This window comes from Jaculus jaculus, chromosome 7 (genome assembly GCF_020740685.1).
Source record: "Jaculus jaculus isolate mJacJac1 chromosome 7, mJacJac1.mat.Y.cur, whole genome shotgun sequence".
Taxonomy (NCBI): Eukaryota; Metazoa; Chordata; class Mammalia; order Rodentia; family Dipodidae; genus Jaculus; species Jaculus jaculus.
In genome coordinates this window covers 149,717,728-149,743,457 of record NC_059108.1, presented here as the reverse complement: position 1 = coordinate 149,743,457, position 25,730 = coordinate 149,717,728, and the positions used below count along the sequence as shown (strand labels likewise).

Below are 25,730 nucleotides of genomic sequence, written 5' to 3'. Positions count from 1 at the left end.
ACCTGGAAAAAAAAAGTGAAATCTAGGGTCAGGGGTGTAGCTCAGTGGCAGAGTACTGGTCCATTATGAGGCCTGGATTCCACCTCCAGCATGCATAAAAGAAACAGCTGGGCATGATGGCATGTCCTTTTAATCCCAGCACTTGGGTGGCTGAAGTAGGAGGATTGCAGTGAGTTTGAGGACAGCCTGAGTTACATAGTGAGTTACAGGTCAGCCTGGGCTAAAGGGAAACCTGCCTTGAAAAAAGTCAAAACATATTTTTAAAGTTTTGTTTATTTATTTATTTATTTGAGAGAACGCAAGAGAGAAAGAGCAGACAGAGAGAGAAAATGGGCACTCTAGGGCCTCTAGCCACTGCAAATGAACTCCAGACACATGTGCCACCTTGTGCATCTGGCTTACGTGGGTCCTGGAGAATCGAACCAAGGTCCTTTGGCTTTGCAGGCAAATGCCTTAACTGCTAAGCCATCTTTCTAGCCCACAATTTTTTTTTAAATGGAACTTAACTTCCTCCCCTGGTAGAGAGTTTCCACTGTACAGGTGAGGAAACTGAGGCCTAGGCAAGCTAAGGGATTCATCCAAGTGAAGAGACTGGAATCAGCAGAGCAAGGGTGAGTGCAGGCTGCCTGGCCCAGAAAGCCCTGCCTCAGAGTGTGGTGGATGTGCACAAGAAGTGGGGCCCTAGGCAACCAGCTGACCCCAGCACCTTGGGAAGCTGAGGCAGGAGAATCATGAGTTTGAAGCTAATCTGGCCTATGTAGTGAGATCCTGTCCAAAAAGAAAAGGGAGAGCTGGAGAGATGGCTTAGTGGTTAAGGCACTTGCCTGTGAAACGTAAGGACCCAGGATCAATTCCCCAAGACCCACATAAAGCCAGATGCACAAGGTGGCGCATGCGTCTGGAGTTTGTTTGCAGTGGCTAGAGGCTCTGGAGCACCAATTCTCTATCTCTCTCAAATACATAAGTAAAATATTAAATTTAAGAAAAAGAAAGGTCTGGAGAGATGGCTTAGCGGTTAAGGCATTTGCCTGCAAAGCCAAAGGATCCTGGTTCAATTCTCCAGGACCCACGTAAGCCAGATGCACAAAGGGGGCGCATGCATCTGGAGTTAGTTTGCAGTGGCTGGAGGCCCTGAAACGCCCATATTCTCTCTCTCTCTCTAACAAATAAATATATTTTAATAAGAAAAGGGGAAAGGGAGGGATAGGATACTCTTCTTTATCTTTTTTTTTTTTTTTCCTTGAGACAGAGTCGCATATTGCCTGAGCTGGCCTCAAGCTCATGTAGTTCAGGATGACCTTGAACTGATCCTCCTGCTTCTACCTCCTGAGTGCTGGGATTCCAGGGACACATCACTCCTTGAGAGGGAACAGTGTTTGCTGAGTCCCATCAAAGGAAGGCTCCCAACCCTGGGCTGTCGACTTTCTATCTAGTTCTCTCTGGTTGGATGCTCTTATACTTTGTGGTTAGACTTTTTATGGAAGGTAAGACATGAGACTGGGAAGATTGTTGAGTGGTTAATTAAAGGTATTTGCTTGCAAAGCCTACCAGTCTGGGTTCAATTCCCCAGCCACCCATGTAAAGCTGGATAGGTATACATTTGCAGTGGCAAGAGACCCTGGTGTGCCCTTTCACATACACACATATGTGCAAATAAATATATAATTTAAAAAATAAATTAAAAGTAAGACAGCATGTAGAATGTGGCTGGCACCTTGGAAAACTTGTGCTCTTCCAGAAGCCCTCTGCAGCAGGCCCAGGTGTAGGCTATGATGTCTACACTGTGGGACTCAAACTGGTAGAGGAAGCCTAATGCTAGCCTGGATGATGATAACAGTAGCTCTGGCCCCATGAGGCACCCTTTGGGCTGAGGTCTGCTGCCTATTGGAAAAGTCAAGACTCAGGTCATGTCACTGACCTGAAGTTCACACGGTTGGGAAAGACAAGTTCCCACAGCAAACCTAGGCCGAGGGCACCTCCTGCGTGTGCACAAGGCTCCCTTGACAGACGCGTCTTTGTTCTCAGCCACCAGAGCATCTCTTTGCCTCGTCCTGGGTCAGGTCCAGTCAAAGGTGGGAGGTAACCCCATGGTTCCGTAGTTGACAAGCCTCAGTAACTCCAGAAGGAGGCTGGGCTGGAACAAGTGGCTCTCTCCTTGCTTACTGCTGGTTTGTTTTTTCTTTTTCCAAGGTAGGGTCTCATTCTAGCCCAGGCTGACCTGGAATTCACTATGCAGTCTCATGGTGGCCTCAAACTCACCGCAATCCTCCTACCTCTGCCTCCCCGAGGACTGGGATTAAAAGCGTGTGCCACCATGCCCAGCTTTACTGCTGTTTTTTAAAAACAATTTTTTTGATAATGTTTTATAAGACAGAGTAAGAGAGAAAGAATGAATTGGCGTACCAGGACCTTAGCCACTACAATCAATCTCCAGACACTTGTACCACCTTGTGCACATGGGTGATATTGCACTTGCATCACCTTATGCGTCTGGCTTGTGTGGGGTCTGAAGAATCAAACGTGGATCCTTAGGCTTCACAGACAAGCACCTTAATTGCTAAGCCATCTTTCCAGCTCCTTGCTTATTGCTTTTTATTATGGAATACGATGAACCTCATCTGCCTAGAGCCCATCATTGGCAAGATGTTACCCCACTCGCCTCAAACCTGTCCCCTTGCCCCTTGTGATCATCCACTCCTTGGCCATTCCCATCCTTCTACACCTCCATCTGCACATCCATCTATCTCATCCATCCTTCTCGGTCCGCCCACGTACCTGTTTGCCCTTGGCACTTGCTGTTCTTGCCGACTGTTCCTCTGTCCTTCATTTTCTGTTTCCATCCACATGTCTATCTCTCATCTATCCACATTTCTGTCCATCCATTCTCCCAGCTTCTCTGTTTGCCTGTCCATTTGCTTACTGTTGCATTCTGTGCCATCTCCATCCATCTCACTTCCCCTGGCTGCCTGACTGAACTAGAAGAGTGGAGGAATGGGTGGACGGGTAGACGGACAGCCAGGAGGACCATGCGGAGGGAGGAAAGGAGAAGTGTGAGCAAGCGGGCCGAGGCCTTGCCCCGTGCTGCGGCTGTGGAGGAAGCCCAGCCCTGCCTACCAGAGGCTTGTGACTGATGGCGAAACACTGACACCAGCACAAAGCAGCAGGGACACGTTTTTGTTTGGTTGGTTGAATTTTTGTGTGTTTGTTTTTTGGAGGTAGGGTCTCACTCTAGTCCAGGATGACCTGGAACTCACTCTGTAGTCCCAGTCTGGCCTCAAACTCACTGCAGTCCTCCTACCTCTGCCTCCTGAGTGCTGTGACTAAAGGTGTGTACCACTCTGCCCTGCTCAATATTTTTCTTTCTTGTTTTTGGGGGGAGGGGGTTTGAGGTAGGGTCTCACTCTAGCCCAGGCTGACCTGGAATTCACTATGGAGTCTCAGGGTGGCCTTGAACTCATGGCGATCCTCCTACCTCTGCCCCCTAATTGCTGGGATTAAAGACGTGTGCCACCATGCCTGGCTTCAATTTTTTTTTTTTTTTTGAGTAGGGCCTTATCTATTCCAGCTGGCTTCAATTGACCTTGAACTTCTGATTCTCCTGCCTCTATCTACCTCTTGAGTGCAGGCATTACAGGTGTGCACCACTATATGTGCTTTAAAATTTTTTTCCAATTATTTTATTAGAGAGAGAGGCAGAGAATATGAATGAATGGGCTCACCAGGGCCTTCACCCACTGCAAACAGACTTCAGATGCATGTGCCACCTGACTGACGTGGGTCCTGGGGAATCAAATCTAGGTCCTTTAGCTTCACAGGCAAATGCTTTAACTGCTAAGCCATCTCTCCAGCCCTGCATGTGTTTTTTGTGAGGTGCTGGAGACAGAGCCCAGAACTTCATTCCTGTTAGGCAGGCACTTCACCAATGAAGCTACAGCCCCTGTCCAGGGGGAGCAGGGATGGGCACGTTTGTGCAGGAGATCAGATGGGGGTAAAACCTGCCTGGGGTGACCAAGAGAACATGCCCGTCTCAGAGTTGACTTCCTCACACTCCTCTCCCTGTACCCCCATTCTCTTATATTCCCCTGACTCTCTTGAAACTGGGTGCCATGTGACTTTTCCTGGGAAGATATAAAGAACCAGTGTGAGCTGGGTGTGGTGGCGCACGCCTTTAATCTCAGCACCAGGAGGCAGAGGTAGGAGGATCATTATGAGTTCGAGGCCAGCCTTAGACTACAAAGTGAGTGCCAAGTCAGTCTGTGCTAGAGTGAGCCCTTATCTCAAAAAAAAAAAAAAAAAAATCAGAAAAGAACCAGTGTATCACCAGACCAAAGAAAGGTCTATCTAAGTCTGGCTTGGTGAGCCAGTGACTTTAGTATGTCACTTACAGGGCCATCACTCAAAGGCAGCCCTACCACTGGGAATTTCATCCAGGTCTATGCTCTTTTCTTTTTGGAGGCAGAGTTTCACTCTAGTCCAGGCTGATCTGGAATTCACTATGTAGTCTCAGGATGGCCTCAAACTCATGGTGATCCTCCTACCTCTGCCTCCTGAGTGCTGGGATTAAAGGTGTGCACCACCACGCCTGGCTCTCAGGTCTGTGCTCTCGAGAAGAGCAGGTAGGGCCAGCTCCAGTCACCCTATGTTGTATGGAATAGCATTCTATGGCTGGACCTAGCCTTGGGTGACTTCATTAAAATAGCAGGCTTGATTTAAGTAACCCCATTTGAATATAAGTGCCAGGAAAAAATGACTTTCTATCTCATTTGCACACATAAACCACCATTCTGCCAGCGTGCTGGAGGGCACAAGCTGGTAAACAGTGATGCCTGTGGGTACATCAGATCATACTGGAAACACCAAAGGGAATCTCCTCACCTGGGGCTATGAGGCAAACATTCCAGGATGTAAATGTGGCCGGCACACCAAACAGCCAACCTGTTATTCACCAGGTGTCTTGTTCAGAAAAACTGCCACAGAGAAGGACTCTGGCCTCTGTCCCTGGCTCCAGCTTGATGCAGTTTCTTCTGCTTGTGACAATAAACCCACTTCACTGGCCCTTAATCAGCCTGTTGCCTAGAACCTTCATCCGACATCGCCTCCTGAACAGCTCCGCACCTACGGACCCCACAGCTTCGTGTCTGGTCCCCTGCTTCTTACCAGTTCTGACCTCTGACCTTAGTTCAGGACCTGACAAGATAGTCCCTCTGAACTTGACAAGGTTTTCAAATTTTATTTATTTGAGAGCGAGAGAGAAAGTATAGGCCTGCCAGGGTCCGTCATTGCAAACAAACTCCAGATACATGCACCTCTGTGTGTCTGGCTTTACTTGGGTACTGAGGAATTGAACCCCAGCCATGAGGCTTTGTAAGCAAGCACCTTTCAGCACGGGGTAATCTCTCCAGCCCTCCTTTAATTAAAAAAAAATATACTATTTATTTATTTATTAGAGAAAGGGAGGGAGAGAGAGAGAGTGGGAATGGGCACGCCACTGCAAACAGACTCCAGCTGCATGTGATGATTTGTGCATCTGGCTTGATAGGGGTCCTGGGGAATCAAACCTGGGTCGTTAGGCATTGCAGGCAAGTGCCTTAACCCCTGAGCCATCTCTCCAGCCTGGAACTGGTTTCTTGAGTGTCATATCTGTAATAGGATCTGAGGGCCAACTGTATTTGCCCATCCACTAGAATGCTTCCACCTTCTTCCTCTGCTCCTCTTAGTCCACCCTTGGCATGTGGCTGGCCACTCTACAAGAACACACTAGAGCGTACCTTGTGTGGTCATAGACATGGCAGGTGCTGTCTTGGTTTTGTGCATGTAGGAGTGGAAGAACAGAGAGACCAAAGGCCTTATCGCAAAGCTAAATGGCAGCCAGGCATGGTGGCAGATGCCTTCAGTCCCAGCACTTGGAAGGCTGAGGTAGGAATAGTGCTGTAAATTTGAGGCTAGCCTGGGCTAGAGTGAGACCCTGATCACCATGAGTTCAAGACCACCCTGAGACTACATAGTGAATTCTAGGTCAGCCTGGGCTAGAGAGAGACCCTACCTTGAGACACCAAAAATAAATAAGCAATAAATCAATAAATAAAAGCTCAGTGGCACAATTGGGATTTGAATGCAGGCAGGCCAGCTCCCAACCAAATGGTGAGCTGTGTCCCTTTTAGAAGCCAGAGTGGACATCATGACTGGCCTTGGACAGGCTACTTCCTGCCCCCATGTCCTCTGCCCTCTGACGTGGCACTAAGCACTGCCCACTCACCTAAAAAAAACTGGTAATTCAGGGTGAGGCATCACCCCCCTCTGTCAATAATCCACCTGTTCAAGGCCAGTTTACACCTGGCGGGCCAGACAGCAGGAAAACAGCTGGTCCCGTGGCCTCCTGCTGCTCTGCTCCTAGGGCCATCCAGAAAAAGCTGCTGGCCCTCACGTGAACACAGCCCTCCCCATCTGATCCTGCGGGTCTCCAGCCAGCAGGGCCCTTGCTTCACTCAGTGGCTTTGTGGTCCTCAGCCCACCAAATTCACCCCATAGGGATGTAGCCTGGCTTGCTCAGAGGCGTGTGCTGAGCAGGTACCTGCAAGGGCCTAGAGGCGATGGCTGCTCAGACAAAGCGATGGCCCTTTCCACACGAGATGGTCATCAGAGAGGGCAGCTGGGCAGTAGTGGCTGGGATCAAATCCAGCCCTGCAGCCTAGCATAGCCTCAGGCAAGCCACCGATAGGGTCTTAGCGACTCCACGTGTAAAAGGGGGCTGCACATAGACGTGCATAGCCTTTCCCGCCTGGCTGGAGGTAAGCTGTAATGTAGGGTATTTATATCAGGAGCCACTGTTTTGCAGTCATTGCAAGTGACCCTTAACTTGGCCAAGTCTGGGTCTATAATCAGAACACTACATGGAGGGGTTAGGTCACCTTTAATGACCTTTCACATGCTTTCTCCATGCCGAGGTCCTGAGGGCATTGGCACAGGGGTCCTTGGGGGTGGGTGGGTATAGGCATTACCCCCGCCTGCGCACAGCCTGTCCCTGCCACCGCCCACAGGTATTTAAGGTCTGAGAAGCTTCTGGGAGCTGCCCTTTGGTGGCATAGACACTCTCAGGCAGAGAAACCAGGACCCTCTTCGTCTCCCACGCTGTCCATGGATTTTGTTGCTGGGGCCATTGGAGGTACCAGACAGGGACAGGAGGGCCCATGGGGAGCTGGGGGACAGTGCTTTTTGCTCAGGTGGTATGTGAGATGGAGCCAATGGCAGCTAGAGTTTGAGAAGCCCCCCCAAGCGTGGCCAGCACCTGGTGTGGCATGGGTGTCAGATGGAAAGGAAGTTTGCCACATGCCACTTAGGGCCCAAGAGAAGTGGGTATCTATAGGGTCACAGGGCTTGGGTAGAATGCTGAGATAGGGCAGGGACCACTGGCTTGGGAGCAGGAGCTTGTCTTTATGTGGTCAGGGGGTCCTTTTTTTTTTTTTTTTTCGAGGTAGGGTCACACTGTAGTCCAGGCTGACCTGGAATTAACTCTGCATTCTCAAGGTGGCCTTGAACTCACGGCGATCCTCCTACCTCTGCCTCCCGAGTGCTGGGATTAAAGGTGTGCGCCACCATGCCCGGCCGGGTCCTTGGTGTTGGATAATGGGCCTCGGGGAGAACCAGGAGGCCCCAGGGGAGGGTGGAGTCCCCAGAAGTTCTGTGTATAAGTAAGGACTGGACTGGACAGAGCAGATGAGTGACAAGGCCTGGTGGGACCCAAATCTCCCTGACTAGGTGGTCTCTGGGTCCCCAGGGCATGCTGACACCCAGGTCCTGTGGTTGAGGCTGTCTCCTTCCCAGGGAGAGAGCTCAGGGGAGAAGAGAGGTAGCTGCCCATGGGGCTCTGTCCTGCCATCGATCCGTAGGCTGTGCAGCTATTTTGAGCAAGGCACCCTTGACCCCGAAGCTCTTGGGAAATAGTCGTGGGTGGCTCTTGAATACTTCTGGGAACAGCGTGGGGGTCAGGAGCGGAGAACAGCTCTGGCCTGGGGGAGAATCAGGTGGCTGGTGCCGACCTGTGGCAGTGCAAGGTTAGCTGAATACAGCACCCGAGGTGGAAGCCACAGGTCAGGCATGGAGGGCTCCCAAGGCGACACCTTCCCCAGAGCCTGCAAGAAGTCCCTGGTGGGGGATCCCTGCTCTGTGCTGCGTCCCAGGGACTCAGATCTCAAGGGACTTTATCTCTAGAGGTGGCCACGGCATGTGGGGCGTAGCAGCAAGGTCCGTGTACGCTCTGTCATCAGCATGTTTCTGGACAGAAGCAGCCCGGAGCAAGGAGCCAGGGAGGCCTTCCTGGAAGGGGCTGAGGGATGGGTGGAAGGCAGTCAGATTTGTGTGATGATCAAAGGGGTATTTTTCCCTTAAATTTATTTTTATTAGTTATGGACATACTTAGTATATGAACAACACATGTTGGTGCCATCCTTTCCCTCCTCACTCCTTTTCCGAAGGGGCCCTCCACATTGGGGGTGCAGGTTGTGCCCATGAGGATTTGGGGGCGGCTGTCAGTTATGGGGAGAGGCAATGGCTCTGTGCATAACATCCCAACTTGTGGCTCTAACAATCTTTCCGCCCCCCTATTCTGCAAAATTCCCTGAGTCACATTGGATGCTAACTTCTGTGGTGGGCCTTGTCCTCCAGGGTGTCCCCATTGCCCTGACTAACACTTAGAAAGCCCGGGCACCTTCTTGGCCCCTAGGCTTCCGCTCAGCTGGGCTGGCCTCGGATGTCGGGGTCCCAGCATCAGGAGCAAGAGGACCGAGGGGATGTGTGGGCTCCTGGTCCATAGCCCATGCCCTCTGCGAAGTGGCTCTGCACTTGTGTCTTACATTGTGGTGAAATGTTTCACATCACCAACTTGTGCAGAAAAATGAGGTATTTAGCTCACGGTTCTGGGGTCTCCAGGGGGGCCAGGTGGAGCTTGTATTTTGGACAGTGGTGAGGAGTTTGAGGGAACAAGGGCAAGGTCTGCCTGGATCCGGGGCAGTGTCAGCCAGGATACGACTAGACATTCTCCCAAAATGTGACGCTGTCAGGAGGGCCGAGGAAGGCCCTTCGCACAGGCAGCCAGAACTGGAAGCACTGGGCCAAGACTCAGGGTGGGGGCTTTGCTGGCAAGTTTGTCAGGTGAGCTGAACCTCAGTTTCTCATCTGCTAAACAAGGAGTGTGGAGAGGAAGACCCAAGGTGTTGTCTTCCCTCAGGAGAGCTCGCTCGGAGGTCACCTCCTTCCCTCCCGTAGGAGGGATGGGCTGTTGCTCACCTCTTACCCTACCCTCACTGGCACCTCTAATTTCCTTGCAGGTGTGTGCGGTGTTGCTGTGGGCTACCCTTTGGACACGGTGAAGGTGCGGCAAGGCTCTGCCTGGGCTTAGGCCACCCTCAGGACCTCCATCGCCATCCCTTAGAATACCAGTCAGACCCATCCATTTCCTGCCTCAATGACACCTTATAGCTTTTGGGAATTTTAGTCTCTCTCACCCTGTGCCTCACAGGTCTCATTTTAAATGGGGTACACTGCCCCTGCTCTGCCCATGCTAGCTTGTCTGACAGTCGAAGGGCAGAGTCTCAGGGGCTCTGCTGGTCCTGTCACGGGCCTAGAGCCAACTCTTCCTGAAGCCTAGCTCTCCCCCAGGTCAGAATCCAGACAGAGCCCAAGTACACAGGCATTTGGCACTGCATCCGGGACACATATCGTCAGGAGCGGGTAAGCCTGGGCTGGGTACCAACAGCTGGGTTGTGGGGGCCTTGGACTAGCCTGGGCACGTGGTGTTCCCTTGGACCTCAGCCTCCTACCCTCCCAGTAGGATTGACTGTGCTCAGCTCAGAGATCCCTCCGAGGGCCAGAGCCTGGGCATCTGCACACATTGGACACCCAGGACCAAGTTCCTGCTGTGGGGAGAGGAGCTGGAAGGGGCACTGGGGCTTCTGCAGGCCAAGCAGGGGCCATTCCAGAGGGACTTGGGGATATTTATGAGCATGAACTTGGGGCTTGGTGCAGATGGATTAGATCTGGACAGCAGCGGTTACAGACATGGTAGATCACTGTCATTGTCGCATAGCTGCCTTTGGTCCAGCCTGATCTTTTGTCTCTTCAACCCCTTACCTAACCTCAGATGTTCAGTTGTGTGGCCTGGGTGGGTAGAACAGGCCAGGCCAGGCCAGCCTCACCTCTGCTGGCTTAGGGCAGCCCCGCCGCTGGCTGGATCCTGGCCTCACTTGGACCCTGTCCGCCAGGTGTGGGGTTTCTACCGGGGACTCTCGCTACCTGTGTGCACAGTGTCCCTGGTGTCGTCTGTGTCTTTCGGCACCTACCGCCACTGTCTGGCACACATCTGCCGCTTCCGGTATGGCAGCGCAGACGCCAAGCCCGCCAAGGTCGACATCACCCTCTCGGGATGTGCCTCTGGCCTTGTCCGAGTAAGTGGGAATGGGCGAGGGTGGAAGGGTGTCGTGTTGGGGCACTGAGGGGTCTGAATGCACACCTCGAAGGGGGGAGACACCCAGGCTCCATGAGGACCGAGCCTGGGTTGGGAATGGGCACGGGTGACGAGTCTGCTTCCTGCTCCCTCTGCCAGTGTGTTTCAGTGAGGAGGTCACAGTGACTAGGAGGACTCTCCCTGTTAGGACCTGGGGACCCCAGAGAGATAGAACTCAGGATCCCATGACCCTCAGCTGGCTGGGAGACCCTTATCTGACGGATGGGCACCAAAATGCCTAAAAACTACTAAGGGTCAGTTCCCATGGACACCAGCATCCCTTCATCCTCAGTGAAGATGATGGGACACTGCACAACACACAAAGCCAGGGCAGTCGTGCCCCATTCACAGAGCAGCACATATCCCTAAGCAGAGCTCTCTGGAGAGCCACAGGCTGCGGGGCTGAGCACACGTCACACACACTCAGGACACGGGCCAATGGGGTCCTGGCCTAGCCAGCCAGGCTTGACCCTTGGTTCTGCCTTGATGAGGGATCGTGACCAGGGGCCCTCTCTGAGCTACTGCTACCTCATTTGGTTTGTAAGAGGATGGAGTGAGGTCATTGGTGTGAGACCCTAGCCCACAGTCTGCCATGGATGAGCACCACAGAACCACAGCTTGTGAGCCGGGCGTGGTGGCTCACGCCTTTAATCCCAGCACTCGGGAGGCAGAGGTTGGAGGATCGCTGTGAGTTCGAGGCCACCCTGAGACTACATAGGGAATTCCAGGTCAGTCTAGGCTAGAGCAAGACCTTGTCTCAGAAAACAACAAAAAATCATTTACTTGAACACTTGGGTCTCTCATGCTGCAAATAACGTTGAGGCATGCGCACTCTGCATCTGGCTCTACGTGGGTGCTGGGGAGTTGAACGGGCTTCTGGGCTGTACAAACAAGAGCCTTGAATGGTTGGGCTGTCTCCTCAGCCCCTGATTATACTCTTTTTTTTTTGCATTTTTTAAAAATTTATTTATTTATTTATTTGAGAGCGACAGACACAGACAGAAAGACAGATAGAGGGAGAGAGAGAGAATGGGCGTGCCAGGGCTTCCAGCCTCTGCAAATGAACTCCAGACGCGTGCGCCCCCTTGTGGATCTGGCTAACGTGGGACCTGGGGAACCGAGCCTTGAACTGGGGTCCTTAGGCTTCACAGGCAAGCACTTAACCGCTAAGCCATTTCTCCAGCCCCTCTCATTATGCGAGTCACATTTACCTAGGGCGTGCTAGGCCTATCAGGTCAGTGCTGTGGGACAGGCGAGCCATGGCTGCTGAGGGCCTTGGACTTGGACTTGGCCTTGGCTGGGCAGAGCTGTCTTTGAACTCAGTTCCATTACAGCCTTGGTGATGGTCTGCAGCTTCTTGGGACCCAGCTTCCTCAACATTGGCCTGGGAGCCACAGGCAATGGGAGTGGGCAGGCTGTAGGCATATCACACCCCTGCCTGCTTTCTGCCCCAGGTGTTCCTGACATCGCCCACTGAGGTGGCCAAGGTCCGTCTGCAGACCCAGTCACAAACTCAGCGGCGAAGGCCCTCGGTCTCATGGTCCTCCGCTGCTCCCCCTTTGTGTCCTGTGACCCCTGCATACTCGGCACCTGGGCCCAAGTACCGTGGGCCACTGCACTGCCTGGCCACCGTGGCCCGTGAGGAAGGGCTTCGGGGGCTCTACAAGGGCAGCTCAGCCCTGCTTCTTCGGGAAGGTCACTCCTTTGCCACTTACTTCCTCTCCTACGCCATCCTCTCTGAATGGCTCACCCCTGCCGGCCAGAGCCAGCCAGGTGAGTGCTATCCCCAGGGGGGGTTGTCCCTGTGGGATGGGGGCTGGGAGAGGTGCCTGCGTGAGCCTGTGCTGCCCACTGGCACATGAGTAGGTCTTGAGCCCAGGCACCCAGCCTGCCAGGGTGTACACCTCAGTGCCCTAACACTGACTTAGGACAGACTGCTCTGTCACAAAAAGCCACCGTGTGGCCTTAGACAGCCCCATTCCCCTCTGAAACCCTGTGAAGTGAGGACGGGTGGACAGCAGCAAGGCCCCTGCTCTACTGGGCTGGGTCCTGCCTGGGCTCCCGGGGAGGCCTAGAGTCAGGGCACCTCTCGCTGTCTCTCCTGCAGATGTCTTAGGTGTGCTGGTGGCTGGAGGCTGCGCTGGGGTCCTGGCCTGGGCTGTGGCCACTCCTATGGATGTGATCAAGTCCCGCCTGCAGGCGGACGGGCAGGGTCAGCAGCGCTACCGGGGCCTTCTGCACTGTGTGGTGACCAGTGTGCGGGAGGAGGGCCCAAGGGTGCTCTTCAAGGGGCTGGCACTGAACTGCTGTCGTGCCTTCCCTGTTAACATGGTGGTCTTCGTGGCCTACGAGGCTGTGTTGAGGCTCACTCGGGGCCTGCTCACGTAGCAGCCAGTGGGCAGGTGCCAGCAATGTCTAGGTTGTAGCCGTTGGAGGAGGCAAAGGGAAACTTGGGTGGGGTTGGGACCCCACAGGGCCATCACCAGGACAGCAGGGGCCCAACTTTGGCCTGCTCACTACTGACCACAAGGTTAGGGACGATCTTTCATCTGTGTGTGTGTGGGGGGGGGTTACATGAGTCACAGAGAAGTGGGTGTCTTTGATGAGGGGATGGTCACATGGAGTCATTTGCTATTGGCCAATGGTTCCTTCCTGTCCTGTGGCTTTGTCTAAATCCAAGACTTCAGAGCACAGCCTGCGTCAGTGCCGCTGGGTACTTGGACACAGTCCAGCCTCTGCCATTGCTCATCCTGACCCCTCAGACAAGCTGGGGATAGGACGGGAGGCAGAATTGTCTGGCTCTAGCTCAGGCTGGTTTCCCACACCAGGCTGCCCAGGAGGGCATTGTAAGGGCAGCGTGGCCACCTGGGCTTTGGCTCTGGCAGAGGCCTGGGTCCATTGTTCTTGCTGGCTGGGGACCTCTGGTATAGGTGTCATTACACACCTTCACGCTGTACACACGGTGCCAGTCACGACCCTGAGGAGTGGGTCAGGAGCTACTGTCAATAAAGTGTTTCTGAGACAGCTCAGTGGTGTCACTGTGATCTGTGGGTCGCTGCCTTGTCTCCCTGTCCCATGCTCACCGTGTGCTGTGAAGCCTGCTTGTCCATAACAGGAGGCATGGGACCTCAGCCCCTGCAGCTTCCTCCCGGGGGGTCAAGCCCTCTCGCCTGGAGGCCAGGTACCCACTATGTGGAAGGCCCCAGTGAAGTCCTGGCACAGCACCTGGGCTGGGTTCACTCCCTAGACTCTCCGGGCCGTGGGGCCTGCGATGTATACCACTCCCATGTCCAACACACACGGGGGCAGCCACATCACCGAGGGCTGCAGGTGGAGGGCGTCCAGCGCCTTCTACAGGTTTCGTGACTGGCAGCTTTGAGGGAAGGTAGGGTCTGCCCACAAGCATATGGTGGGACTCTGTGGTTTACTGGCGTCCCTCTCTGAGACCACATAGCTTCTAGTGGCAGGCCATCAGAAGTCAGGGATGGTAGGACCAGTGTGAGGCCACAGGGTTAGCACACAACAGCCCACTGGTAAAAGTTGGCCAATGCCTGCTTCAATTGCCATTTGTCTCTATACTAAATGTCCTCCAATGTTTTGGTCCAATGAAACTTTTCTGTTCCCAGAACAGGGGACAGAGCCCTCTCCAGAGCCTGCTCCTATCCTGCAGGTCCTTGGGTGTTAGACCTTATGCCTTGGGCCATTCCCTCAAGGCCCTCCTTTCCTGCTTAACTCCACCCCCTGGGCCCCACCTCCTTCTGGAAGATCTCTGCCTCCCCAGGGGGCTTTGAGCTCGGCTGTGACCTGTGAGCTGCCCAGGGAACACAGGGAGCCCACAGTGTAAAGGAGTGAGGCATCTAGGCCTGGAGATGCCTCGGGTGTACGTGTCCTATGGACATCTTCCAGCTGTACAGACACAGGCTCATTTCAGTTTGGTCATACAGCCTCCTAGCCTTGCATTCTCTTCCAATCATGGTATTTATGTATGTGTGCACGTGCCCATGTATGAACATACATTTGAGGATGTCTTTCTGAGCTGCTGTCCACCTTATTCATCGAGGTAGGACTGCTCATAAGCCCAGAGCACAGGCCTTTAGCCAGTCCGCCAGCCAGCTCTCTAGGGATCTTCACCTGAGGGCTGGGACTGGGTGGAACACCGCACCCCTGGCGCCGGGGTCCTGACCTCTCATCCTCACACTTCGGAAGCAAGTGCTTTATCTACTGAGTCACCTTCACAGCCCGTTTCTTTAAACACTTTTAGTCACTTAGTTGACTTGAGAACTTTTTGTTCATGTAGGCTCCTGCTTTACCTGTACTTACTTGTGAACACTGATTTAGCAACCATGTCTGCTGAACTGCTCCTAAGATCCCCAAGAAAGTCCTTCTAGCTTTAGTGTCAGAACAAGAAATCCATCCAGCTTAGAATTCAAGAACTAGGATATTCTAGGTAAGTGCTTGGAAGGACATCTGCTAATAAAAGGTCTCAATAATTCATCAATTCTGACCGTCAGAACAGGAATTGAGCGCAAAGGGCCATGTTCCTGGCCAAATGCATCAATATGATATGGGAATTTTGGCGAGTTTTGAGAGCAATGGAGCCATTTTTGGCACTGGATGGGCAATGACTCAGGAGCTTGGGTCCAGGAACTCAACAGTCACACAAAGCTAGCTCTTAGTAGTGGCCTCTGGGTTCTTGTCTTATTCAAAGAATTGAAATTCACACACCACAGGAGAAAGCTTAGAGGTTCTATTTGACTATAGGAACTTAAACAAAGACCAAACTCATGACCAACAAGAGGCATGATCAGGGTTCCTGGGAATGGGGAAGCCTGTCTGGAGAGCCAGACTGGGGTCTTTTTAAGGTTCTGGATGAACTGATCAGCCCAACAGGTTTCTGGGTGGTGTCAGGAATCTCAGTCTTTCAGGAAGGGTGTAGCCTACTCAGAAGAGGGCAACTGTCTCTTCTAGGGAGGGACTCAGGTTGAATTTAAAGACAAACAGCTCTAGTAAGGGAACTCCTTACTGCAAAAACAGGCTCAAGGACATTACATTCCTTGATTTTACTTTTGGGGTCCTGCTAACAGAATGTCTGTGGGATGCAAGCTCTAACAGCACAGTAGTGGGGCAGAACTGGGCCTTTTGGAGCCAGGGGACTTCATTATGGGCCCCAGATACCAGACATGGAGCTGTTGGACTTGATGTTTGCCCTGCTGGATTTTGATCTATTGTTGGTCCAGTCTTTTCTTGATATGTTTTCTTTTTGCAATGAGGATGTTTAATCTGCGCCATTATGTGTTGGAAGTAAGTTGTGGTTTGATTTGGCTCACAGTTAAAAGAGTATCTTTAATCTCTGAAGAGACCCTGGGACTTCTGAACTGTATTGGGATTGGAAAGGCTATGGGGACTTTAAAGTTGGATGGAGTACGTTTTGCATTATGGGATGCATAAGTCTATGGGGGCCAGGAATGGCATGTGGTGGTTTGAATATCTAGTGTCCCCCAAAGCCTCAAGTGTTTATGGTTAAGCTTCCTACTTACTCCCCAGATGGTTGAAGCCTCACTACAGGAGGCATGTTTCTGGGGACAGACCTTGGGATTGGTTAGCTTAGCCCAATGAATGTTCAGAACCTGCTTGTGCTTGTTGCTCTCTGTGCTGTAGGTACACAATACTGTAAGCCAGCCAGTTGCTGTTCTCTACATTGATGAAACTTTCCTTTGAAACTGTAAGCTTGACATAAACCCTGTTCTCCCATAAGCTGCTTCTTGTTCGGTCATTTGCCCCAGCAATGAGGTTACTGCTATAGATGGATAAGGGTGAGACCAGGGCTCTGTGGAGCTGGGCCCTGCCCTAGGTACCTATTGGTCTAGCTCTAGCTTGTTGCCATTACACAGCACTGCCTTGAGCACCAGGGACACACTGAGGGCAGAAAAGTGGATGGTGACTTCCCACGGCCAGTGGTTGATTCCTGACGCCTTCTTCTCAGAGCCATGGGCTTTCACTACTGTGCACTTTATCCCCAGATGTGGACCACAGAATTTACCCCACCTCGCCTGATCCTGAGTCAGGCTGTCCCAACTCTTTAGCCTGCTTGGAAACAGACAGTGATAAAACCAGGAGCAAAAGGAAGTTTATTTTTGCTTGAAGATGGCAAGCACGGAGCACTCAAGAATGCACCCGCCCCGCCCTTCAGAGGACAGCCGCTTCATCAGGGCTGAGCTACGGCTTCTGCTCCGTCAAGACCACATGAGGCCTGTTGTTCCTGTGGCCAGCCCGCAAGGCAAATGCCAGGACCTGGAGGGCTGCTGCCATGCTTTGCTGTCTACCTATGCCCACTGGCCCGGACATGGCCAGCGCACTGTTCTGTGCCGACTTCCACTTCATTCAAGTGTCAAAACAAAGCATGTGCAAGGCAACTCTGCCCTCAGCACTGCATGGGAGGGGAGCCATCACTAGGTTCTGCAGGGCGGAGTGTGCGGTTATCCAGTGGGAAAGTTAGTATGTTGTAGGAAACAAGCATGATTCCTGGAGTGGATGACATGCATGGTCTGCAGTTTAGTTAAGTCAACTGGAAGGATTTCCCCCACTAAACTGCCCAAATTGGACCATATCCAATGTTAAAAGTAGGTTTAAATCTAAGTGACTCCTCTTCCTTCTTTTTCTTTTGTTGAGGCTTGAACTCAGTGCCTTGTGTGTGGGTAAGCTCTACACCCCCACACTGCACCTCCAGTGCGAAGCTGGATGATTTCCTAGGCAAGTGTAAGGCAAAGCTTTTAGCTCTTTTTCTTTGAGGGGGTTATGGACATAAACATATCTTTTGCCCCATTAAGCTTCCCCACATCTATTTTTCATAGCACTTAGGTACCTTTTAGTTTTACAATGACATTTTTGATTCCACAGAGGCATACACAGAACTTTTTTTTTTGAGATAGGATCTTGCTAGGTAGCCCAGGATGGTCTGTGAAGGATTGTGATCTGCTTGCCTCAGTCTCTTGAGTGCAGGGACTACAGATGTACATCATATTCAGTTTATCACACAGTTTTTATACAGAGCAGATTTTGGAATATACTTGGAACTCTGGGCTGTTCTTAGATGGACAGTCCTCTGTGGGCCACAGACGGGGCTCTTTGTGGGAGATACTAAGCCAGATTTTCCATTTGACTTGGTAATACTAGCAGCACAGGAAGAAACAGCATCTAGAATGCACACAGGCTTACAGACCCAGGCCCAGGAATTATCATGTCACAGAAGCCTACTGGGAGTGTGATTTGACATAGCTATGATTATTGAGAGATTACATCTTTATATGCATACAGAAAACGAGTGTTACTGAAAGTGGAAGGACAGCTGCCGGGGCGTCATGAACTCCTTCACCATCTCCTCAGTGACCTCCTTGCGTCGGGCCTGGTGCTCAGCAATCAGGGGCTGCAGGACCTCGATGAGAGTCTTCTTGAGCTCACCAGTAAGCATGGCTCCGCTGGTGTAGTCCTGCCAGGACGGAGAACACTGTGAGCGTGGTCCTGTGTGACCTGGCCCTCCTTCCCCAGCTCCAGCTCAGTCCATGATGTTGTGTTAGCACAGTGATGGCCAGAAGAAGAGTGAGTATGCCATCATGAAAGTGTACCCCAGGGGACTTTTCTTAAACATATTGTTATTCATTTATTTGAGAGAGGAAAGAGGCAGAGAGAGAGAGAGAGGGAGGGAGGGAGAGAATGGGCATTCCAGGGCTTCTAGCCACTGCAAACAAACTCCAGATGCATGAACCCCCTTGGGCATCTGGCTTATGTGGGTCCTGGAGAATCGAACTGAAGTCCTTTGGCTTTGCAGGCAAGTGCCTTAACTGCTAAGTCATCTCTCCAGCCCTTTTATTTGATTTTTGAGGTAGGGTCTCACTCTAGCCCAGGCTGACCTGGAACTTACTCTGTAGTCCCAGGCGGACCTCAAACTCATCACAATCTTCCTACCCCTGCCTCCAGAGTGCTGGGATTACAGGTGAATACCACCACAGCCAGCTGAGGTGCCAGAGATAAAACCCAGAGCTTTGTGCATGCTAGTTAAGTTCTCTGTCAACTGAATTTTGTTTCTAGCCCAAGGGCACTTCCCTTTAAATGGCTAAAACCTGTCCTGACCAATAGCAGTGACTGGCCCTGTCTTAGAAAAGGACCAATGGGGGTATGACACCCAGCCCATACATAGGGGACAAGTCTGTAACCACAATGAATATATGACTGTCTCTACTAGTCTTAATGGTTCCCATGCAATCTCCAATGACCTTTTTCTTGGCTGTGAATGTAATTCCTACTCTTTATACAGATGGAACAATGATCTAAACCATAGGCAGCTACAAGGTAGAGAAAACTTACCTGCATTTGGCTGTTTTTTTTTTTTTTTCGGTATGGTCTTGTTCTAGCACAGGCTAACCTGGAATTCACTATGTAGTCTCAGGCTGGCCTGAAACACACAGAGATCCTCCTTCCTCAGCCTCCCAAGAGCTGGGATTAAAGGTGTACACCACCATGTCTGGCTCATAATTTCTTTTAATTTTTCCCTGTGTATTTCACATAACTTTAGCTGGCTTTCCTGTCCTAAGCATAGGCTCATGTTTCACTAAGACTCTTTAAGTAGCTCACATGCTAGGCACAGTGACACATGCCTGTAATGCTAGCATTGAGGTGGTTGAGGCAGGAGGATTGCTGAGTTTGTGGCTAGCTTGGTCTACTTAGTGGGTTCCAGGGCTATACAGTGAGACCTTGCCTCAAAATAAAAAAGAAAAAAAATTAGCCAGGCTTAGTGGCATATGCTTTTAATCCCAGTACTTGGGAAGCAGAGCTAGGAGGATTGCCATGAGTTCAACGTCGCTCTGAGACTATATAGTGCATTCCAGGTCATCCTGGATTAGCAGGAGACCTTACCTTAAAAAAAAAACAAAAAAAGTCCTGGGTGGTGGCACACACCTTTAATCTCAGTACTAGGGAGGTAGTGGTAGGAGGATCATCATGAGTTCAAAGACAGAGTGAAACCCTACCTACAAAAACAAAACAAAACAAAAATTTGATACCCATGTAATAAGTGAACTCCTAACAATTCTCACCTAATGTTTTCTCATGCACAGCACAGACCATTTCCAATGTGCTGCTGTTTCTTGCCTGTGTGGAGGCTGTTTCTTTTCTTTTCTTTTAAATTTATTTATTTGAGAGAAAGACAGACAGAAAGAGACAGAATGGGTGCACCAGCGCTTCCAGCCACAGCAAACAAACTCCAGATGCATGTGTTACCTGGTGCATCTGGCTTATGTGGGTTCTGGGGAATAGAACCTACTAGGTATTTTGGCTTAGCATGCAAGTGCCTTAACTGCTAAGCCATTTCTCCAGCCAGCCTGAGTCCTAGACCATTTTTTTTTTTTTTTTGGTTTGTCAAGGTAGAGTTTCACTCTAGTTCAGGCTGACCTGGAATTCACTATGTAGTCTCAGGGTGGCCTCAAACTCTTGATGATCCTCCTACCTCTGCCTCCCCAGTGCTGGGATTAAAGGCATGCACCACCACTCCTGGCCTGTCTCTCTCTCTCTCTCTCTCTCTCTTTTTTTTTTTTTAATTTTTAAAAAAAATTTATTTATTTGAGAGCGACAGACACAGACAGAAAGACAGATAGAGGGAGAGAGAGAGAATGGGCGCGCCAGGGCTTCCAGCCTCTGCAAACGAACTCCAGACGCGTGCGCCCCCTTGTGCATCTGGCTAACGTGGGACCTGGGGAACTGAGCCTCGAACCGGGGTCCTTAGGCTTCATAGGCAAGTGCTTAACCGCTAAGCCATCTCTCCAGCCCTCTCTCTCTCTTTCTTAAAGATATTTATTTATTTATTTATTAGAGACAGACCGAGGGAGAGAGACAGTGAGTGAGTGAGAATGGGTGCACCAGGGCCTCTAGCCACTGCAAACGAACTCCAGATGCATGCGCCACAATGTGCATCTGGCTAACGCGGGTCCTGGAGAACTGAACCTGAGTCCTTAGGCTTTGCAGGCATGCGCCTTATCTGTTAAGCCATCTCTCCAGCCCCCAAGGCTGTTTCTTTATATGCTTGTGGGTGCACATGCATGTGTGTGCATGTGGAGGCCTGAAGTCAAGTATCTTTCTTAACTGCTCTCCATTTTCTTTCTTTTTATTTATTTTATTTTATTTTATTTGTTTTGATTTTTCGAGGTAGGGTCTCACTGTAGCCCAGGCTGACCTGGAATTCACTAAGGAGTCTCAGGGTGGCCTCAAACTCATGGCGATCCTCCTACCTCTGCCTCCCGAGTGCTGGGATTAAAGGCATGCGCCACCACGCCCGGCTTTTTTTCTTTCTTTTTAAAAAATGTTTTACTTTTTTATTCATTTATTTGAGGCAGAGAGAGAGAATGGGCACACCAGAACCTACAGCCACTGCAAACGAACTCTAGACACATGTGCCACCTTGTGCGTCTGACTTATATGGGTCTTGGGGAATCGAACCTAGGTCTTTTGGCTTTGCAAACAAGTGCCTTATTCACTAACTTTCCAGCCCTTTTTTTTTTGGTTTTCTGAGGTAGGGTCTCACTCTAGCCCAGGCTGACCTGGAATTCACTATGTAGTCTCAGGGTGGCCTTGAACTCATAGGAATCCTACCTCTGTTGCTTGAGTGTTGGAATTAAAAGCGTGTGCCACCATGCCTGGCTCTATCCTATTTTCTGAGACAGGACTTCTCATGGAATCCGAGACAAGCTAGCCAGCAAGCTCTGACCATCCTGTCTCTGCCTCCCCAGCGCTGGGATCATAGGTGTGTGCCAGGCCCAGCTTTTCAACGGGTACTGAGGATCTGAACTCAGGACTTCTTGCTGCATGGCAAGCACTTTACAGGTTTAGCCATTTCCGCCACCAAGAATGATGTTTCTTATTCCAGATCACTTCCTTGGAAAAGATTCCAAGAGCTGGGAAACCTGAGGCTAAAGTGCTGAAGCTTTTTCAGACTTTGTCCCCATGCTGATTCACTAAGAGGCTGCTGGGGACACTCCACTGCCACAGCACCTGGAAGCACCTGGCTCATAGTCAATAGGGACCCAAGCTGCTCGAGGCCTAGGTGCATCGTGGCAACTTTGCTAATCACATGATGTAAAAGATATAATCTTTCTGTTACTTTTTCTTACTAAATAATAATAGAAGTTTGCGTACTTTCTCTTGTCAACTGTCTGCTAAAGGGATTTTGGCACCTGATCTTGTTATGAAGCCCAGGCTGGCCTGGAATTCTTGGTCCTCCTGCTTCAGGCTCCAGAGCAGCTGGCATTACAGATGTGCCAGGCTCCTACGTCACCTACCCTTGGTTGGGCACCTGCTCCTCAGCCCGTGTGAGTGAGCGTGGGGCCTGGGCCTGCCTCACCTTTCTGATCTGCTCCAGCTTGTCGTCGTCCTCTAAGAAGAAGGTCAGGTACATGAAGGACACGTCCACCTCACAGTTGCCCCCAAACTGCCTGTGCTCCTCCACGGTGTCTCTCCCTCCAGAAAACGCGTGCTTGTTGACCTGAGCCAGAGAGAAGAGTCAGACCTGTCCTCGTGCACTGGATGCTAGCCAGGGCCTGCGTGATGGACGCTGAGCCAGCGACTGACCCTGGGTTTGGAACCAGGGCAAAGCTGAGGCTCAGGATGGAGGAAGGGCCCCCAGGTGCTTCTTCCCACTCAGCCTGGTCCAAGTAGCAGTGGGGCTTGGGGTGGAGAAGGACAAGGGGCACATCTCCAGCTACAGAACAGTTGGGAAACCAAAGCAGACCAAGCTGAAATCTGGGGAAATGTTCTGAAGTGTTCTCAGATGACAAGCTTTAGAAACAGGAAGAGCCAAACTTCCCCTTCCGGAGCAAGGGGCTGACAGGAAGGGCGGCCGCTGTCTGGGGCAGGTAATGCTGTGTTCTCAGGTGACCCAAGCAGATCCAATGTGCAAGTGAACAGAGGGATCTCCAAGGAGAGGAGGCAGAAAGGGCGGTCTCTACCTAGAAACACGCCAAGTTTTAGGGGCTGAAGAAACACCCAGAAACTAGGAAAATGCAGCTGGGTGTGGTGGCGGATGTCTGTTGTCTCAGCACTCAAGAGGCTGAGGAGGGAGATCACTTGAGCTCAGGAATTTCAGACAAGTATGAGTAACACAGCATGACCCCATCTCAAAACAAAAAGAAGAGGAACAGAGAATCACAAAACGAGTCTCACAAATCATTAAAGATGACTCCAGGTAATCAGACAAGAAAAAAGGAGTAAAAGGCCTAAAGGGCAGACAAAAAAACCTTTCCATGAGTATCTGAGAAACCCACTCTTCACACATATTACCCTGGTTTTTCTTACATGGGGCAAGAGTATGTGAGGTAAACTCCAAGCTCATGTTTAGGAAGCCTCCTGGAAGAATCCATGGCGGGTTCCTAGTGCGGATCCGGACACAGCAGATGAGCTAGGAGCCTGGCTTTTGGAGCTCTGATGGGCGGGTGGTAAGTGAGAACCCAAGGTGCTGAGCTGCTGGGCAAGGTCTTGCACCAGGGCAGCTGGGTGTGACATGGCAGAGCTGGGCGGGGCTGGAAGAAGGAAGGCCCTAAGTGAAAGCTCATCTCCTCTGTCCTTCAACATGTTACTTGGAGGCCTGGGTTGAATCCTCAGTACTACCTCTTAAAAAGAAGATATAAACAAAAAACAAAACACAACACCCCCTCCCCATCATTTATGTAAGCTACAAAACCATGGAAAATACAAAAATCAGGAGGAAGATAAAAGAAATAAAACAGCTAATCCTAGCTGGGCATCATGGTACCCACCTTTAATCCCAGCACTTGGGAAACAGGTAAAAGGATTGCTGTGAATTTGAGGCTGGCCTGGGCTAGAGTGAGACCCTACCTCCACAAAACAAAACAACAAAAAAGGAACACACCCACCCACCCACACCCACCTACCTACCTACCTACCTGGAGGACGAGGTTTGCTTAGTTTCTCGGTTGGCCCATGGAGTTGCTGATGGCAGGTCAGCTGCCTTCATGCCTTGACCTACCCATTCATCTACTGCTCACCTGTTTCCTTTGTTGATTTTTCATTTTTAAATATTTTCATTTATTTGTAAGCAGAGGAGGGGGATGGGCATGCCAGAGTCTCTTGCTACTACAAATAAATTATGTGCATCTGGCTTTATGTGGGTGCTTGGGGAATAGAACCAGGTCTAGCAGACTGTGCAAGCAAGTGCTTTTTAAACTGCTGAGCCATCTCCCCAGCCCATCTGTTTCCTTTACAAGAAATGGACGAATGGGCTTCCTTGAGTTCTGCCAGCTACTGTAGCAAATTACTGAAACCCGAGGCGGGGGTTGTGGGAATCCTGGCTCACAGCTTGTCAGCTTGGAGGGCAGACTTGTGACAGGCCTTAGGAGTGGCGCTGTCTTAGCACTCGAGGCCCTAGTCTAAATTGACACCCCATACATTTAGACAGAGAAGTGTAGAGGTGGAGGGAAAAATCAGTTTGCCTTGTACTCTAACAGGCCCAGAAAACCTGAGTGTGTTCTGATTCTAGGCAGCTGCCAAACTCTGTGAGCTTGGACTTCCTCATAAATAGATGCCGCCACCCTGTGCCACCATATCTCAGCCCAGTTTCAAGGCCAGAGCAGGCACTTCTCTCCTCTCTGACCTGGAGGTTCTGTGTCTGGTGCTGGGGACCTGGCAAAGGCCTGCCTTCCCTGAGGGCTGCCTGTGACCCCAGCAGCCCTGCGCAGGCCCATGTAGTTCAGTCTCATGCACACTGCTCACCCAGCCCTTGGGAACCTGGTGGCTCTAGACAAATGAAGGCAAGAACTCTGGAGTCTCAGACAACTTTCAGAAAACAACCTTTCAATGGGCTGGAGAGATGGCTTAGTGGTTAAGGCACATGCCTGTAAAACCTTAGAACCCAGGTTCACTTCTGTAGGGCCCACATGAGCCAGATGCACATGGTAGCACATGTATCTGGAGTTTGTTTGTAGTGGATAGAGGCCCTGGTGTGCTCATTCTCTCTCTCTCTAATAAATAAATAAAAATAATAAATAATAAAAAATAAAATAAAATCTTTAAAAAAGAAAACAACCTTGCAAAGTTCTGTTGACTTCTCCCTGGTGTGTGCCTCTCCTAGTATGCACACTAAGTTTCAGCCAAAAGTGAAAGAGAAAGAAAATCCCCAATTATTCCGGCTTCCAAGTGAGGGAAAGGCTGGTGGAGCTCACTTCCTGAAAGTCTGGATGTGAAAGATCCCCATTGTCAACCAGAACCTGCATGGGATTTTCCTGAGGGCCTGGGGGTGGAGAACTCTGACCACTGACCTGCCCTGGAATCAGCTCTCCGCAGTCTCCCAGACGCAACACACACTTGGTCCGGAGGAAGCGTGAGTGACGCCGTGGTCACGAGGGGCTTACGCTTACACTGGTCGGTCAGTACCGAGCAACAGAACCAGGTCCTTGCAAGATGCTCGTGTACAAGCTAATTTCTAGTTCCGGTTTTCCTAATGACTTTCAAGTATTTACCCAATGTCTGCAGCCCATCACATGGGGCACAGGGACACAGGGCTGTTCTGTTGTGGGGCATTTACCAATTATTATTATTATTGTTATTTTTTGGCTTTTTGAGATAGGATCTTACTCTCGTCTAGGCTGACCTGGAATTCACTATGTAGTCTCAGGATGGCCTCGAATTCACAGCGATTCTCCTACCTCTGCTTCCTGAGTACTGGGATGAAAGGCGTGCCGCACCACGCCCGGCTGCATTTACCAATTTTTGTCTCCAGAAGAGCAATCTGGAGAACGGCAGCTTGAGAGCTCAGAGTGGGTTGGCACATGGTGGAGTCTAGGTGTCTGCTGATTCTTTTGCCTGCGGAGGCACCTGTGCCACTGCCAGGGACAGAGACACCCACAAAGCATGACAGCAAAGCCCTGGCTTTGTGCTTGGAAAGAGGGGCATGAGTATTTGTTAACAGCTTCATTAATTACGACTTTAAAGACCAGGCCCTTGTGTCCACAAAAAATGTTAGGAAAGAAAAAAAGGACCACTCTGCCTCAGGCTTTTGACCTAAATAAACAGAAGCTAACAAACAAAAAGTACACCCAAAGAGAAAACCCAGATCCAAACCTAAACCCATTCGCTGACTGTGGGAACTGGGCTGGGACCAGAAACATCATGCAGAAGACCACTGGTGGCTAATGATGATCAGCGCGGCACTGTGCCAAAGGACTGGACAGGTGAC

At 50.9% G+C, this 25,730-nt stretch overlaps 2 protein-coding genes across 5 annotated transcripts in view; one reads left to right on the top strand and one right to left on the bottom strand.

Annotated features, from left to right (window-relative positions):
• The first annotated feature begins 3,026 nt into the window (after nucleotides 1–3,026).
• On the top strand, nucleotides 3,027–13,468 carry Slc25a47 (solute carrier family 25 member 47). The gene is made up of 6 exons (XM_045155599.1): nucleotides 3,027–3,123; nucleotides 9,324–9,367; nucleotides 9,655–9,726; nucleotides 10,257–10,439; nucleotides 11,953–12,271; nucleotides 12,606–13,468. The coding sequence occupies exons 1-6, from the start codon at nucleotides 3,027–3,029 to the stop codon at nucleotides 12,884–12,886; spliced, it is 996 nt and encodes a 331-aa protein (XP_045011534.1). The 3' UTR covers nucleotides 12,887–13,468.
• Nucleotides 13,469–16,603: 3,135 nt separating this feature from the next.
• Wars1 (tryptophanyl-tRNA synthetase 1) overlaps nucleotides 16,604–25,730 on the bottom strand; it is a 39,932-nt gene continuing 30,805 nt past the window's right edge. For all 4 annotated transcript variants that reach the window (XM_045154119.1, XM_004665593.2, XM_045154118.1 and 1 more), the window contains exons 10-11: nucleotides 21,885–22,025; nucleotides 16,604–17,984 (exon numbers count right to left, since the gene is read on the bottom strand). In XM_045154119.1, the coding sequence (XP_045010054.1) occupies nucleotides 17,823–17,984; nucleotides 21,885–22,025 (303 nt within the window). In that variant the 3' untranslated portion in view covers nucleotides 16,604–17,822. The remainder of the gene's footprint in view (nucleotides 17,985–21,884; nucleotides 22,026–25,730) is intronic.

What these genes read in the sequence shown, in the direction of transcription:
- Slc25a47 (XM_045155599.1), top strand. Translation starts at nt 3,027, where the DNA reads ATGCGGAGGGAGGAAAGGAGAAGTGTGAGCAAGCGGGCCGAGGCCTTG. An exon ending in ACCCTTTGGACACGGTGAAG is followed by an intron (nt 9,368 to 9,654) that starts GTGCGGCAAGGC and finishes GCTCTCCCCCAG; the next exon opens with GTCAGAATCCAGACAGAGCC. An exon ending in GTGCCTCTGGCCTTGTCCGA is followed by an intron (nt 10,440 to 11,952) that starts GTAAGTGGGAAT and finishes TTTCTGCCCCAG; the next exon opens with GTGTTCCTGACATCGCCCAC.